At 41.5% G+C, this 13,472-nt stretch overlaps 1 protein-coding gene across 2 annotated transcripts; it reads right to left on the bottom strand.

Moving 5' to 3' along the window:
* Window positions 1–627: 627 nt before the first annotated feature.
* On the bottom strand, window positions 628–11,369 carry LOC119494504 (moesin-like). Of its 2 annotated transcripts, XM_037780431.1 has the most exons (15): window positions 11,114–11,137; window positions 10,398–10,445; window positions 10,091–10,174; window positions 9,919–10,014; window positions 9,606–9,728; window positions 8,864–9,015; window positions 8,678–8,761; window positions 8,446–8,592; window positions 7,377–7,473; window positions 6,523–6,686; window positions 6,251–6,381; window positions 5,884–6,044; window positions 5,329–5,421; window positions 3,207–3,440; window positions 628–1,077 (listed from the first exon to the last, which is right to left on the bottom strand). In XM_037780431.1, the coding sequence occupies exons 1-15, from the start codon at window positions 11,120–11,122 to the stop codon at window positions 913–915; spliced, it is 1,788 nt and encodes a 595-aa protein (XP_037636359.1). In that variant the 5' UTR covers window positions 11,123–11,137; the 3' UTR covers window positions 628–912. The 2 variants fall into 2 exon arrangements, with proteins under 2 accessions (XP_037636359.1, XP_037636358.1); XM_037780430.1 differs by lacking the exon at window positions 10,398–10,445 and having other exon boundaries at window positions 11,114–11,369.
* Between the last annotated feature and the right edge of the window lie 2,103 nt (window positions 11,370–13,472).

Consider the following 13,472-nt stretch of genomic DNA (forward strand, 5'->3'; position numbering starts at 1 on the left):
ATAACAGCAAGACTTTTCATAAGAGACAGCATACTGTAGATGATGTTTGTCTCATTTGCAACACTGAAGTGTACCATAAATGTGTGTTATGTTCCTATGTAGTTCAAAATGTTTGTTGTCACTCCTGACTTGTTTCCAGATGAAATGGCATTAAAATCATGGACTTTAAAGGGGATAGTTTGGGCTTTGTGAAGTGAGGTTTTAGACAGGACTACCGACATCGGAGCAAAGCAATATATTGCTGTGGACGGGGGCCGCAGCAAAACATATATTAGCCATCTAAAACAAAGACTCACCTAAAAAAAAAAAAAATATTAGTTTAAGTGTACGCCATATTTATAATATCTTATGGGAAACTGAACTGTAAGTGAAACTGAAATCTATACTGTTTTTGTCAACGGAGTCTGGTGGCTTTGAGGAGAACACAAATAAGTTTAACTTTCAGTTCAGTTCGACGTCGGAAAGGTCTTTCTGACGGCAAGATAAAGCAGTGAAAATATTCTAAATATAGCGTGCACTTAAAGGAATATAGTTTTTTTTTGGTGAGCCTTTCTTTTAAGTGACTAAAATGCATTTTGCTGCCGGCCCGCTCCACAGCAGTACATTGCTTTGGTTCCGTACGGTAACTCCTGTCTGTTTCTCCAAACTGGGGGCATGCCGACCGTCATCTACTGTAGGTAATACACTGACTATGTATAAGTACCTCATACAACCCCACTTCAAAATACCCAAACTATCCATATAAAGGCGGTAATAATATAATTTGCCGTCATATTCAACCTGTTATGTCAGGTTATTTTTCTACCTATGCAATAATCTGCACCTATACACTTCTAAAATCTCTCAATATGTCCGATTTCATCATCTATCCTTATCTTGCCTTCAGTCCGAGTGGACCTATAGCAGCCCCTCTCACATGGACTCAAATTCATCAATGCGTTGTTTGGTGTTGCCCTGACGAATCTGACGTAGGGTCTTGTATTTGTCGCGGCCCTTCTTCACATTCTCAGCGTGGATCAGGTCATTGGGGGTCTTTTTGCTCTCGTCTACAGCTCCAGCCAGCTCAGCGCTCAGGAACTGAAAGGGAACACAAACACACATTGAATGAGATTCTCTATCCTGAGATTCTTTAGGAGACTATTCAGAAGCCTTGCCCCTCTCCCATCACCCCTGCACTCCACTCAATCCCCATCTGAAAAAACTCTATTGTCCATAGTTATTAAGTCCAGTTTTGTGTAGAGTCTTCTATGCAGTACCATATCTTGTTTTGGCTGCGAGATAGAGACCGATGTTATTTCATTTGTTATAGGCCTCGGTCTGGATGAGATTTGCGACTTGAATGAAACCAATAGAATATGATAATGTACCTGCAACAATGTTTTTATTATGCAGAGTGCACTTAGTTCTGGGCGAAACACAATTTTTGGTGGCAATTAAGCTGCCATCTTTACAGCAGAGTCAAAACCTCTATATGACTGCGTCAACAGGCAACACAGTGAATGTACCAAAACACATTAAAAATCTCACATTAGCAACAAAAAAGTGATTTTCAAACCACAAAACTTTAAGAGGTGGGGCAAGGAAATGGCAGCCACCACCAAAGCTGTGTGTACTGAGCTAAGACACACGTCACTCCATACATCTTATTAAGCCTAATAGCTCCAAGTTCTGAATGAAATAGTTTGAAAATTACTATCAAAATACAATTTTTAAGAATGGAAGTCAGTGATTGAGAGTCAGAGATTCTCTGTAAACAAGACTAAGAGTCTACAGCCAGCGGCTCTGTGAGGCTGTAATTATTCACAGCTGTGCTTTGAGCTGAACGCCAATGTCAGCATACTGACATGCTCACAGGGACAATGATATCACACTGATGTTTAGCAGTGAATATTTACCGGGTTAACTATCTTAATTTAGCCTGTTAGCATGCTTACATTTGCTAATTAGGACTAAAGACAAAGAACGACTGAGGATGATGGGAATTCCATTAGTTTTGAATGTATTTACAACCCGTTCTCATTCCCAGGGAATCAGATACCGCGGCTTTGTCATGGGTGTTGGTATTCGGTACTGCCACACAAGGCACCCTTTAGTGCCGGTATGAAACGCGCCGGGCGTACCATTAACTATAATGTAAACCCATCCACGGCAACAGTAAACGTTCCGAGAAAGTGCGCCGGGACTGTAGTTATGTAGGTTAAAGAGCAAAAAGACACACCGGGTGGGTGGGAGGGGTGGTGGATGGGTCCGACAAACACAAGGCTTTCATCCAGGATACTGCTGTTTGTGTGTTTCACGTTATAATCAGCTGTTCGTTTGTGTCCTGTGTTCACAACGTTCAGTGTCATTTCACTGCACAAACGTAGTAGTTTTAAGTCCAAACATGTAGTTCTTTCCTAAACTTAACTATAGTGGTTTTGTTACCTAATCCTAAAGTGACACCAAGGGTAACTAAAGTGGTTTTGATGCCAAAAATAAAGTGATTCCAAGGGGCGTGACAGTGTGGCGGTATGTGACGAGTTGGGATGAGAACTTGTTGATATTTACTCATAAACCAAAGAATTGAAAATTTGTCCTGATGATGCGGCTAGATGCAAAGTCAGAGGATTAAAGCAATCTATCCTATATTTGTCAAGATATTTCAATCAAAATCAAAAATGGCATGGTGGCACTTGAGGGAAAGTTGGGATCACCAAAGACGGTACACTTTATTGCTTGGGAACTATGAACATCTGTACAAAATTTGGTGCCTATACACCTCATAGATGTCAAGCTATGTCACTGAATAAGTGAAGACTTTGACCTGCTGGTGGTGCTAGATGCAAAGTCTCACCAAAGTCATTAGGATTTATGCTTTAGGGGCCTTGAATATATGTAAGGTCATCCATCAAATAGTTACAAATATTTCACTACGACCCAGAAATGTCAACCTAAAGGTGGCGCTAGATAAAAAGTCAGCGGATCACCAAAGTCAGTGGGACTCGTCCTCTGGGGGCCATGAACGCCTGTACAAAATTTCATGGCAATCCATCGAATAGTTTTTGAGCTGTTGCAGACCAACATTGCCATAGAACCATGCACTCTTAAAAGCTACAGCAGCCCAGGGACTGTTAATCTCTAGCTGAACATGACTTCTGACCCAGCGGAGAGCAAGAGAACAGCAAATCCACGAAATAGCAAATTTTATTATATCCACTTAACCTTACCTTGAGGTCTTTCTGCAGCCTCTGGTTCTTCTGTGTCTCTGTTACCCTTTCCTCCTCACTGCGATCTCGGACCATACCCGGAGAAGTCAGCTCAGCACTCGCCTCTGCACTGCTCTCATCCGTCTCGTCGTGCTCATGCATATTAGAGTGGACTGAATCCTGGATGTGGACACCCATGAGTTTAGTCTTCAGCTCCTCTTTGGTTCGCTCCAAATCAGCTTCTACAACCGTCGCCTGTTAACACACATACCTTGCGATCAGCGCTGTGGTTGGATATTAAGGTAGAAGAAGCTGGCCAGATTTATTCCAAAATGTGTTATTCACATTGGGCTCCTATTCTAAGAAATTTGAGGTACTACAACGCTGAAATAAATTAAGGTATTTTTTGGGAATAAAAATCTGGATGGTCTTTGGTGACATTTGGCAGTTTTACCTCGATTTTTTTTTTAGTACTATTTAAAGGGGCATTTTACCCAAAATACACAGAAATTGTATTTTTTCTTTCTCCCTCATCAAAGCAACTACAATTAATTTATATTTTGTTTTGATTTCAGTGCGGACATCAACGCAACCGCCTTGTGTCGTACAGTGGGCAACCTCTGGGTTCTGAAAAGTGAAGCCAATGCGGAAGTGCCTTAAACTTGCATTCTTTCTAATAGCCAACAGGGGATGACCCCTCCAAGTCTCAATCGGTAGTTTCAAGTCTTCTTCAATACAGCATGATGTTCATTTAGTAAATTATGGTAAAATTGACGATAATGCAGGGAATGCTTTAGGACGTGGCTACCTTGTGATTGACCGGGCACGACCATGGCATTGTCTGGCCTGGGTGTTATCCGTGTTTTCGTCTTACAACTTTCACATTGTTTTCAGTCCATGAAAGTTAATATCAACATTTTGGTCGCCTAAAAATGTCTAATTCAGTTTGTACTTCGCCCCACCCTCTCGTGTCACTTCTGGTTGCAAAAAAACAAGATGGCTACGGTCAGAAACCAAGATGGCGACGGACAAAATGACGAACACGAGGCCTCCAAACGGCAGTCCACAAACCAATTGGTGAAGTCATGGTGACTACGTCCGCTTCTTATACATAGTCTATGGTCGTAAAGATGTTTATCTGGCTAGCACGTGCATTTGTTTTGGAAGCGAGTGAAAGAAGGATGCAACTCTGTCATAAATGGGTTTTCTCACTTCAGTTGTCTAGTCTCTCACTTTTATACAAACTACTGTTGATTGCCTGGTGCACGTTGATCATCATGCTCATAATCACAGAAAGCTTTGTGGTGCTTGCTTGCAACAATCTCACTCCTCATGCTTAAACCAACCAAACCAACGAAGGCAAAGAGTACTAGCCATTCAGAAGCACAGTAGGGCGGGTCATGCCTTCGCCATAGTAGGATTCATAGTTCAGCGACCCGATGAAAGGCATTAAGAATAACTATATAGAAATAGGCAGTCTTCTCGCTGATGGTCTCGTTTGCTTTTGTAGATGGTATAGAACATCAGTATTACATTGAGACTGTTTCATAAACAGTTAAAAACTCCTTGTAGTAACTTTAACAAATCTATAATTAACACCAAAACTACAATGACACATTTGATTCTGGGTAACCTGCCCATTTCCTGTTGAATCCCAGGTTGAGATGTTTTAATAAGGCGCTCACTAATGAAGGCAAAAATTCCCAAATATGTTGTTTTCTGACTAATGAGATTGCTCATTATTGCGTGCAACAGTCTCCGTTGGTCATTAAAAAACAGAAATAAGGGTAACTGCAGTATTACCACATAATGTTGTGACTGCAAATTCATATAGCACTTCTTTTTTATATACAAAGATTTGCATACACTTTAGGTAAATCTTGGGTAAAATTTTCATATACATTAAATGGTTTGTCTCAGCCATTTATGGCATCACAGAGTTGAAGTTTGCTGCCCGTGACAATGCAGTGAAGGCCATTAAATTCATACAATCACAATTTGAAAGTTTACTGATGTACTTGTCTGTGGTTGACGCCTCGCTTCTACCTTACCCGGGCCTAACACTTGGAAGTGTCAGACATCCCTCTTTGCTCATGTTTGATTCATCCGTTATCTCTCTCATGGTTCTTCCATTAATTCTCACCCTTTCCTGCCATCTATTCGCCTCCTCGTCCTTTTTCTTCTTGGCGTCTTCCAGCTGGGAGATCTTAGAGGTAAGCTCTGCCAGCTCAGTGGCCTATACACACACAGGCACACAAATGGGGAGAGAGTTGAGAGTGCTCCTGATCTAAGGTCATTGTGCTCTGTCTGCAGGTGCACATGTGTGTTAGAGAGAATATGTGTGTGTGTGTGTGCGTGCACGTATGTGTTATGCAGCATCACGGCTCAGGTTAATTGTCTTTCTATTCAATCGGCTAAAATTGTGAATAATTTGAAATAAACTATCAAGCTGAATTTGTAAATCACTTGATGACATCAATAATTTACCAGTTTGTATTTTAGAGGTGGATTTGATCAATATATGTAAATATACCATAATGAGTCATTGATCATGGGAATAAAGTAAATTGGCTGAATGATCACTTTACAGCAGTTTTTCCACTTTTTAGGTTTGGAATGAATCCACATTATAATTTACTAGATTTAATTGGAATTGAATTAACCCCAGCATGCATGTGTGTTTTGTGTTTTTGAATACCAGGCTTTCCTGGCTCTTGATCTGGGATTCAGACTGATGTAGCAGGGCTGCTTTAGCTTCCACCGCAGCTTTGCGGTCCTTGTCCAGGCGCTCAGCCTCCTCCTGAGCAATTGTCCTCTCCTTCTCTAACTCAAGAGCCCTGCGAGTCTGCTCCTCCAGCTCTGAAACACACATGCGCACAAAAGAAATCATCATACACATACTGTATACCCCGACATGCCCACATAGTATAAGCTTTATAGAGATCCTAAAATCACAAATATATAATTGAATATACTGAGCCATTCTTTTAATGTTCTTCAACAGAAAAAAAAAAAAAAAATCAAACTCAAGTTGAGAAACATTTGTATTCAGAAAGTTGTCAGACCATCTTGAGCTCTCTTTGTCTGCTCTTCAATCTGTCTCAATCTCTCCATCAGCTCCATGGTCTCACGAGCAATCTTCTCTGTTTCCTTCTCAGCGTTTTCTCGCTTTTTTTTCTCACTCTCGAGCAGAGCCCTGACAGGAGAATTGTGCATAAATACACATCTGAAAAAAAACTACATCTCCTGACAGTTCTTTCTTAAAGCAGAGAGAACACACTGTAAACTGTAAAAGGAAAAAAAAAAAAAAAGCCTTCATTATGTCGTTCTTCCTTACCTCTCCAACTGCCTCTTGTTCTTCTCCTCCCTGGCCTGGGCCTTCATCTGCTGCACCTCAATGGTGTCAGGTTTACGTCTACGCATGTACAGGTCATGATTCCCCATACACAATGCCAGGATACGCTTGTTGATGCGAAGGCGAGGTACGTAGAAAACAAAGTCCTTTAATGCAAAAATTAGCAGTCAGTGATTTATGATGCATCATTAGCATCACTGATCTGTTTTACAGTCAAAAATGGGCTTATATCCTAAAGGGATAGCTTTGTTTGGGCAAATTTAGTTAATTTCTCGAAACAATTGGATGCTTTCCTCGAGCCTGTGCATGCAGGCAAATTGAAGTGTGAGGCTAAATTCATGTTTGTGAGTGAGATCAAGTAGCAGCTGCTCTCATTAGACTACTTTCTGTAATTTATGCATTTGCAAAATTGGTCATTTCGCCAGTAACAAGGATATCAAATTCTCTCGCACCTCCTGTTTATAGCCACAGTTAATAAATATGAATAGGCATATCTCTCGAAGTACTTGTAGGATCTTGTGAAAATGTTTTATTAAGAAATTGCTAATGCTAAGATAAGGAGTACTATGTATTAAACCCTTAAGCACTGGAGAAGGAGCAGCTACTTAATCCCATCCACCAACACCCATGAAGTGAGTTACGCTCAAGCTCACAGATCAACATGCCTGCACAAAAAGGTCATTGTCTGACTTTAGGTATGTAGGAAAAATAGCAAGTATCCAACAAACTTAACCCCCCTTAAATGTGGCCTGTGTTGTATTTCATGTAATGACATGCTTCGTCGAATTTGTAGGTGCTGCAGATAAATCACTAATAATAATGTTTTTTTTGCATACCGGAGCTTTCTTGTCGATTGGTTTGATGAGAAACTTCTTGTCGTTGAAGGAAATATTTCTGATCTCACTCCAGGGGAATCCAATCTTTGGGGTCATCCTGAAAAATATTGGCACGTTTTACCACTACAGTTAACAGAGCTTATCATGTTCTTTACACATAGTTAAACCGCACAGTGGCAATGGATATGCAGATTCATCATGTTCACCATCTTTAGCATGCAAAATGTAGATGTGCTTTTCAGTCTGGGGGGGATCTTTAAGGGATCACCAAAGTCATTACAATTCATACTGTGGGGAGCTTAGTAGGGGACTACCCTGCTTTATTGTCTTTATCGAAGAAGAGAAACTAGCGATTGAGACCATAAACTCATGTAATAAATCAAGTGAGAAGTAGGGTCATTTTCTCATAGACTTCTATACAATCAGACTTCTTTTCGAAAGAATGCAAGTTTAAGGCACTTCTGTATTAGCTTCACTTTTCAAAACCGGAGGTGGCCCACTGGTTTTGACTTAATATCACTGCTTCAAAAATGACAGTGAAACTTAAGGCTTGTGAACACAACGACAACTACATGTTTTTGTTTTCACACAAAATGCAAACTCCTGCGGTCACCTGGGTGAAAGCCCCCGCTGCTAGAGGTCGATGTCGTCTTCTTTTATTCCTTCTTTTGGTGATAAACCGTATGAATAGATGACAAAACTTACTATTGGGTGTAGCAGGGCCCTACTGACCCACATCTATGGTGCTTATAACCACAACGCATCCAATAGTGGTCTAAATCTCACTCTGAACCAAAAACAATCAATTGTGGTGCTAAAGGAAAAGTCAGGGGAGTCATTATGATTCATCCTCTGGGGAACATGGATATCTGTAGCATATTTTATGACAATCCGTCCAATAATTGTTGATGCATTTCACACACACAAAAAAAATGTCAACCTTGTTGGATGCTAGATGAAAGGTCAGGGGGTCACCAAAGTCAGTAGGATTCATCCACTGGGGACCATGAATCGCAAACAGCAGTAAGCATACATTGATCCACATATATTTTTTAAAATATCGACCTACTTGTCCTTTTTGTCATAGATGTTCAGCCCCAGCGCGTCCACTCCCAACCACAGCTCTGATCCTTTCTTGTTCTTAATGTTAAAGTAGTTGACCCCGTACATCTCCAGATCCTGGGCTATCTTGAGGTACTCCACCATGGCGTCTTCTCTGTGATGTGGAGTAATTTAATGAGCTACAGAACACCTGTTTACAAAAAATGCATTCATGACTTTTAGTAGCAAGACTGCAGTACCTCAGCAGTCCCTTGTGCTCTTGATGCCACACCTGGATTCTTTCCTCCCATTGATTCTTATTCAGCTTGTGCTGCTCCAAAACCCTGGTTTTATAGGTGAAGAGAACACACCGGTTAGAATTCAGAGGCCAGTAACTGGAATTAAGTTGAACTTTGGTTAACACTCATAATCATAGGACTCAGCACCTCTGCGGCAGCAGCTTCTCTCTTGCGAGGTATCCCGGTACGTGATAGTCTTTCCTGTAGTCTCCTTGTTTGACCTGAACCGCGTACGAGGCCAAGAGCACTGCAGTCTCAGGTGGACAGTATATGTCATCATTTAAGATGCATTCTTTTACCTAAAACACAGAAAAAGACTGAAATATCTGCTTTAACACATGAATCCCTAATGTTTTATGATGCTGTAAAGGTATCGTGTGTGATAGTGTTGATGTGACTCACAGAGAGAGAAACCCTACTGTGTGTGTTTTGGTATTTATTTAGTGCACCTGCATCCATTTTTGTGTGCATGTACTGTACTCCCTTATGGAAGACCCACGAGGGTTGATAGGATCTGCGTGAGTCATCGTGAAACCCCCACTGGTCGTTAAGACAGATTTTTGTTTTGAGCGTTTCTGTTTTGATTGAGTTTCCTTATTTATCATTGCATCAGCAGGGTGCCACACTTGCATGAGACAGCATTAATTACATTTTGATAACCACTCTGTCCAGATGCATGTTTAACTGATTCCGATTGTTGTTTTAATATGAATTTTACTCTCCGTTCAGCAAATATCAATATTAAATTAATGGATCTTATCATTGCATACAAAATTCAAATGGTGCCATATAATCATAAAATGAATAAGAGTGATTAGGAAAGTCCAATGTTTCAAATTTACAGCGTCCAATACAATACAATGTCCTTGTGCATGAACTCATCTCCAACCTGCAGAAAGAAGAGGCGCTGCGTTGCCTCCTGGATCAGTTCATCTGTGACATCCTCAGGGTAAAACTTGGCCCTGAACTTGATCAACAAAGGGTTGTCCCTCTTCACATCCTGAGCTGTCACCTGGGAAATCGGCACCCCACAGCAGAGGTGATGCCGGAATGAAGAAACACAAATTAATGAGCCTCAATGGGGTGTCAGTAGCATAACCAAAACCATGAGCATGATAGCATCTTCATTGTAATCCAGCTGTCGGGGGAGTCAAGTTATGCCATCGAGGGATGTGAAGTTTACACACAAACATTCTCCTCACCCTCTTGTTCAGCTTGAGCCACGTGGAGAAGCCCTTGCTGTCCTGATACTGGAGGCCAAAGAACCAGGTTTCCCTCAGCCCGATCGTCTTCACTATCTAAACACACCGATAAGTAACACGATCACACACTCGTCCAGCAAAACAACCTGTTTGATTGTAATGTGCAGTGTACCTGGTCAAAAAGCTGTTTGCCAGATGTGCTGGGCAGGATGGCAAACTCCAGCTCAGCGTCCATGGTTGTAACTCGGACATTTATCTACCAGAGAAAACACTCGCACTGAGCCACGGGAGGGAAAAAGATCCCTACTGCTACATTCATCTGTGCCACTGGAGAAGCATCAAGGAGCATGCAGAACAACAGCAGCCATGGGTGAAAAAAACAGCACTACCAATTCAGTGATAATCTTGTTTGTTCTTTGAAACAATGCTACATTTCTTGGTTCTTTTACAGCAAAATGACCAAAAAGAGTGTTCCTTACATTCTTCTGTTCAACCAGGAGCATCCAATCGCAAGAGGTTGGTGGGGACTACAGTCAAGAAATGAAGCCCACAGTATATTTTAGACTTAACCTGAGAACATGGGGTTCATTCCATGATGCATAAGCATTAAAGACTGGGTCAAAACAATGACACCCATTTAGAGTTAATCTTAAATATTAGTATATACACATATCTGCAGTTGTTGGAATAGACTGACTCGTACAATAGGGGGAAAAAAGCAGCATAGAGGAGAAATGGACGGCTCCATTCCTCATAAACTTTGCTGAGATTAACAAAGCAAGGCAGGCTTTCATTAGTGCCCATTATGATAATATTAGTAATAATAATAATGTACTATAGTTGTAAGCCTTGCTGAACATCCTCTGGAGACTGACTGCTTCAATGAATATTTATGAAAACAGGAAGAGAACGCTTAACTTTGGTTTTGTTTGTCTAGATAATGACAACACACGATAAAAGCAGGACCAAAAACACAACCGATTAGAAAGATCTGGCAGCTGGGCATTATATTGTCATACATTTATTGCTAAAAATTCTTTCTTAAGATTAAGAACTACAGACTAATGCCTTCTTGTAGCTTTTGAATTCCAGAGCAGGTTCACAAATTTCAGTCAAACCACTACAATTGCAATTCAACTACATATGAAACAGTGAAAATTAAGATACATATGAAAAATGAAAGGTAGCTACTTACAGTTGACATTTCTATTTTTTAATCTGTAGCCGAAACACTTCTCCAGAGAGGTGTTGGTAGTAGCCTTTTCTCTGCGGAGTCATATGAAACCGCTTGCAATACCGACAAGGATTATTACTGAATGAGAATGGACCATTGTATTGCTCCCAAGTAGGCTACTTCTCTCTTTGTTAATCCAATGGCAGCCCGGGGCCCACATGTTTTTAGAGAGGCAGCCTTCATCTACTGCAGAGACTTTTCTTCATACATTAATTAGGTTTTGACTATGCATCACTCATGTACAATATAGGCATGATCTATGTGTCCCCAAACCTATTTATAGAGGCACACAAATAAGGAGCAGGTCTAACTCAGCAGCACTTGTTGTTCCAGTGGCAGAGAGGGTACGTGCACAATCTGCTAATCTAATAATCCTTCTGGTTAATGTTTAAGCGTAAGTCATGGCATACAGTGATTTTAGGGTTAGTGTGGTGGTGTGTTTGGTTTGTAGGCCTGTTGCTAGCTGCTCAACAAGAGAGTGTTTGCAGTAGCTAAACGGACCGGCCGGGGGAGTGCGTGGGGCAATGTAGCAAAGGTCAAAGGGTTGACATCTCAAATTGCACCAATCAGAAGCGAGATGGAAATCTTTTGCCTCTTATCCTGGGAACCGGGGTTCAATTCCCACCAAGAGCCAATTTCTAATGCTTTGAAAATCTTCAATGTCTATGAATCAGAAGTTGTTTTAAACCGGCAGTAGGCAGAATATTTTTGGCAGCAAAAATTCCTTAATAACCTTTCAGCATATTGTAATTCAAGGTTTCTGAGAGAAAACTATTCATTTGTCATCACTGGTCATTTCAGAGAGAGAGCGTTCCTATTGGCTGTTCATTCAATGGAGGCAGCTGTCAATCACCCGTGAATTCCAATCAAACGGTCAAATTAGGCAGCGCTGATCAAATATGAATCAATATTCTGTTACTGTAATGCATATTTCTCACCTCAGATGTTTTCAGAAACATCTTGTAGTGGACTGTTTAGCTGTAAAATTAGAGTTTCCTCCAGCTGCTGGGCGGTGCTTGGTATTTCCTCAACTGATCTCAACACGGCTGCCGGGTCACAAACTTTCTCATTTTACAGCTAAACAGTACACTACAAGATGTTTCTGAAAACATTTGAGGAGAGAAATAGGCATTACAGTTACAGAATATTGATTCATATTTGATCAGCTCTGCCTAGTTTGACCGTTTGATCAGAGTTTGTGAGTGATTGACAGCTGCTCAGAGACGGCAAGGCTCCAGCTCGGCTCTGATTGGTTGTTTTCCTCCGGTCTGTGAAATCTTGCAGCTGCCATTAGGAGCACCGGAGGACACCGGAGGGCACCGGAGGACACAGAGGCACAGGATTTCATTCAGATTACCTGTCTCATGCACTATTGTCAGGATATAGTGACATTTTCTCCCTCCATTTCTACCCACTGCTGCTTTAACTTTGCCATATTGGCTGAAAATCTGCATATTTTTCATCTAGAATTTTTGGTTTGTAATAGTATCCTAGCATTGAAACTCTGTGATCCCTCTCTGCCTGCCAACACAAACATTTGATATTGCTTGTAAAAACATTTGATGACCGTTAACAAGTAGAACACAGATATACACAGTAAGGTACCTACATAAAAATTGTACCCAAATAGTTCAAGAGGTTTTTGAGTAATTTTTTACAATTGCCCCCGGTCTCCTCCTTTTGAATACTTCTGCAATATTTCATTCATTTAAAGGGACTGTTTGTAAAAATCAGAAATTGGTTGCAACAGTGACACCTGTGGCCGTTAAGTCAACGAAAGTCAGTGTCCTCTTGCTCGCGCTCGCCCGTGTGCACGCGCTACCTGAATGTGAGCAAGCATCCGTCAAAACAGTGAGGCGACACACTACAGCTAAAATCACAATACCACTCTATATTTCACCTGCTTGGCAGTAATGTTAGCTGACAAGACGGAGGTCTCTCCATGAATCACTGCTGATACTAGTGTTGGCTTTTCCTGCTTCAGCCTCCCGACCGCGGTCAGGGAGGGAACAGGGAAGACATCGGCATCCGGTCGGAGACGATAACGTATCTTGCTGCGGAGCCCCGTCACTTCATAAGACACGGGAAACCTCTGTTGGTCTGGAGGAGCTGCAGCATTTATTTCTGCACAAACGTCCACTGTACATTCACTTGATATTCTCAGAGCTACTAACTCTTCTGCAGTGTGGAGTGTGCGCGCATGCACGTGAGGTGGAGCGAGCTGAGTGAAGGCAAGCAGGCAGAGGAGCAGAGGCTCCGGCTCTGGAGACCAAAGCTACGGTCTCCTCTGCGTCCTCCGACCGCGGCCAACACTGTTTAA

This window comes from Sebastes umbrosus, chromosome 9 (genome assembly GCF_015220745.1).
Source record: "Sebastes umbrosus isolate fSebUmb1 chromosome 9, fSebUmb1.pri, whole genome shotgun sequence".
In the NCBI taxonomy this organism is placed as follows: Eukaryota; Metazoa; Chordata; class Actinopteri; order Perciformes; family Sebastidae; genus Sebastes; species Sebastes umbrosus.

Excerpts from the sequence above, each read along its gene's own strand:
- LOC119494504 (XM_037780431.1), bottom strand. Across the intron at positions 3,441-5,328 it reads CGAATAGATGGCAGGAAAGG|GCGACGGTTGTAGAAGCTGA; the intron begins GTGAGAATTAAT and ends GTGTGTTAACAG. Across the intron at positions 1,078-3,206 it reads GGCTGCAGAAAGACCTCAAG|TTCCTGAGCGCTGAGCTGGC; the intron begins GTAAGGTTAAGT and ends GTTCCCTTTCAG.